The 2,500-nt window shown below is 50.2% G+C and overlaps 1 protein-coding gene across 1 annotated transcript in view; it reads right to left on the reverse strand.

The window, feature by feature from the left end:
• LOC115558993 (transcription initiation factor TFIID subunit 4) overlaps positions 1-2,500 on the reverse strand; it is a 73,440-nt gene that overhangs the window by 39,517 nt on the left and 31,423 nt on the right. Inside the window, exon 10 of the mRNA XM_030377578.1 lies at positions 2,238-2,368. Coding sequence (XP_030233438.1) covers positions 2,238-2,368 — 131 coding nt within the window. The remainder of the gene's footprint in view (positions 1-2,237; positions 2,369-2,500) is intronic.

Below are 2,500 nucleotides of genomic sequence, written 5' to 3' on the forward strand. Positions count from 1 at the left end.
GGGGAGAGAGGGAGAGCAAGTGATGGGGTGAGAGAGTTGGAGCGAGAGAGAAAACATGTCATAAAAACCATCACTTTTGGAACAAACGACAGCGACGATGTTATGTTGTGCAGTGAAATCTAGGTTGAGGCCACACACAAGACTGGCACCCATATCATTATCTACACCTTCCGCTTCTCCCCCCTCTCCCCCACACACACACACACACACACACACACACACAAAGCACAAAGCTTGTGGGTCATCAGAATTGTGAGTTTCACGACTTGAAGCTTGATTGTGAAGCTTGATTGTGTCTGTGTGTGTGTGTGCAGGACTTTTTGTGTGTGCATCTGTCTAATTGTGAGTCTAATATAATTGTGCGTTTGTGTGTGCGTGTGTGGACGTGTACGTGTTTGTGTGTGTATGCGTGTGCATGTGTGTGTGCTCTAGAAGATCCCCTCCTCTCTCTCTCTGTCTATTTTGTTCTCCTCTCCCCTCATCTCCTCGCATCTACTCTCAACTCGTTGCATGCTTTGTTGCATCGCTGAGGCTGCACTTGTATATATATGTATATATATTTTTATATATATACATATATATAAACTCACCCTCCGTTGTATCCAAACCCCGCTGCGACCCCGCTGCGATCTCCCAAGACTGCTGCTCTCTCCCAAAGCCCTGTCTCTCTCCCAGACCTCCTGCTCTCTCTCCAGGGATCCTCCTCCTCCTGCTCTCTCTCCCTCCTCCTCCTCTCTCTCTCTCCCTCCTCCTCTCTCTCTCCCTCCTCCTCTCTCTCCTGGCCTCCCTAGTCCCCTCTCTGTTTTATCTTACCCCCTATTTTACGCTGATGTCAACAGTGCAGATTCATAGAGACAGATGCGGGGAGGAGGTGGCGGTTTGTGTGTGTGTCTGCATGAGTGTGTGTGTGTGTGTGTGTGTGTGTGTGAGTCTGTGTATATGTGTGGGTGTGTGTGTGTGTGTGTGTGTGTGTGTGTGTGTGTGTGTGTGCGTGTGCGTGTGTGTGCGTGCATGAATGCGCGTATGTGTGTGCGTGTGTGAGTGAGACGGAGATGAGATGGAGAGAGATGACATGTGGAACTCGGGCCTGATTTACAAAAGACGCAAAAGAAGAAAGGGGTGAGAAAAAGAGAGAGTGAGAGAGAATTTGAAAGAGCCACCATGCGACAACACAGGGACAGCCACTGCTCCAACCCCTCCCTCCCTCCCTCCCCCCTCTCGCTCTCTCTCTTGCTCGCCCTGCCTCGCAAGTGTGTGTTTGAGTGTGTATGTGTATGTGTGGGTTTGTGGGTTTGGGAGTGACAGGGGGTAAAACACGAGTTGTGAAAGTTTTCCTCCCGCTCGTGTGCGGCGGGATCGGAGTGTAACGTCGGGGCTGGGGTTCCGAGCTTTAATGGGAACCAATTAGACGCGCTGGTGCCGTCACACTCAAGTCGGCGCGGAGAGATGAGGTTCCTCTGATAACAACAAAGAGCAGCGCGATGTGCAGACGCAGGCCCAGACTTCTGAATGACTCCTTAATACCCACGCTCTCCTGTTTATCCACCAGCAAAACAACAACATAGTAAACACTTTGGTGATCCCTCAGTGTTTGTGTGTGTGTGCGTGCGTGCGTGCATGCGTCTGGTTGGGTGTGTTGAATGAGTCAACAGACTTGTTAAAGTATAGAATAGCATGCTTGAGTCTCTGTGCATAGGTATGGTGATGGTTTATGCTAGAGAGTTTGTGAGGGCGTTTGGTATACGTGTTTATGTTTGTGTTTGAGTGAAGTGTTAGCATGCATATGTGGGCATGTGCACCCTTATTCATTCTAATACAGGCCCACGTCCGCAATTAGTTTGTCGTAAAAAATGTCTTCAGAGCATCATCATGTGAATAGTTGTGTGTACATGTTTGTCTGCGTGTGTGTGTGTGTGTGTGTGTGTGTGTGTGTGTGTGTGTGTGTGTGTGTGTGTGTGTGTGTGTGTGTGTGTGTGTGTGTGTGTGTGTGTGTGTGTCTGGAGAGAGATATGGAGAGAGAAACAGAGGGAGAGATAGTGAGAGAGAGAGACAGACATTGAGGGAGAGAGAGCCAGAGCGAGAGAGAGAGAGAGAGAGAGAGAGAGAGAGAGAGAGAGAGAGAGAGAGAGAGAGAGCCAGCGATAGAGAGAGAGAGAGAGAGAGCCAGCGATAGAGAGAGAGAAAGAAAGAGAGAGAGAGAGAGAGAGAGAGAGAGAGAGAGAGAGATAGAGAGCTACCTTGCAGGAGTCGAGGCGGTGCTGAGCGATGGAGGACACCGTCTCCAGGACGGTGCGGAGCCGTGCCTGGGCGGCGTGGGAGATGAACGTCACCGAGTCCATGGGCACCTCCGTCACGCCAAACCTCTTCGCTGTGTGGGACACACACACACACATACACACGCATGCACACATGCACACACGAACACACACACACACACACACACACACACACACACACACACACACACACACAAAAGTGTGTTTCACAATCAAATGGTTCT

This window comes from Gadus morhua, chromosome 14 (genome assembly GCF_902167405.1).
Source record: "Gadus morhua chromosome 14, gadMor3.0, whole genome shotgun sequence".
Taxonomy (NCBI): Eukaryota; Metazoa; Chordata; class Actinopteri; order Gadiformes; family Gadidae; genus Gadus; species Gadus morhua.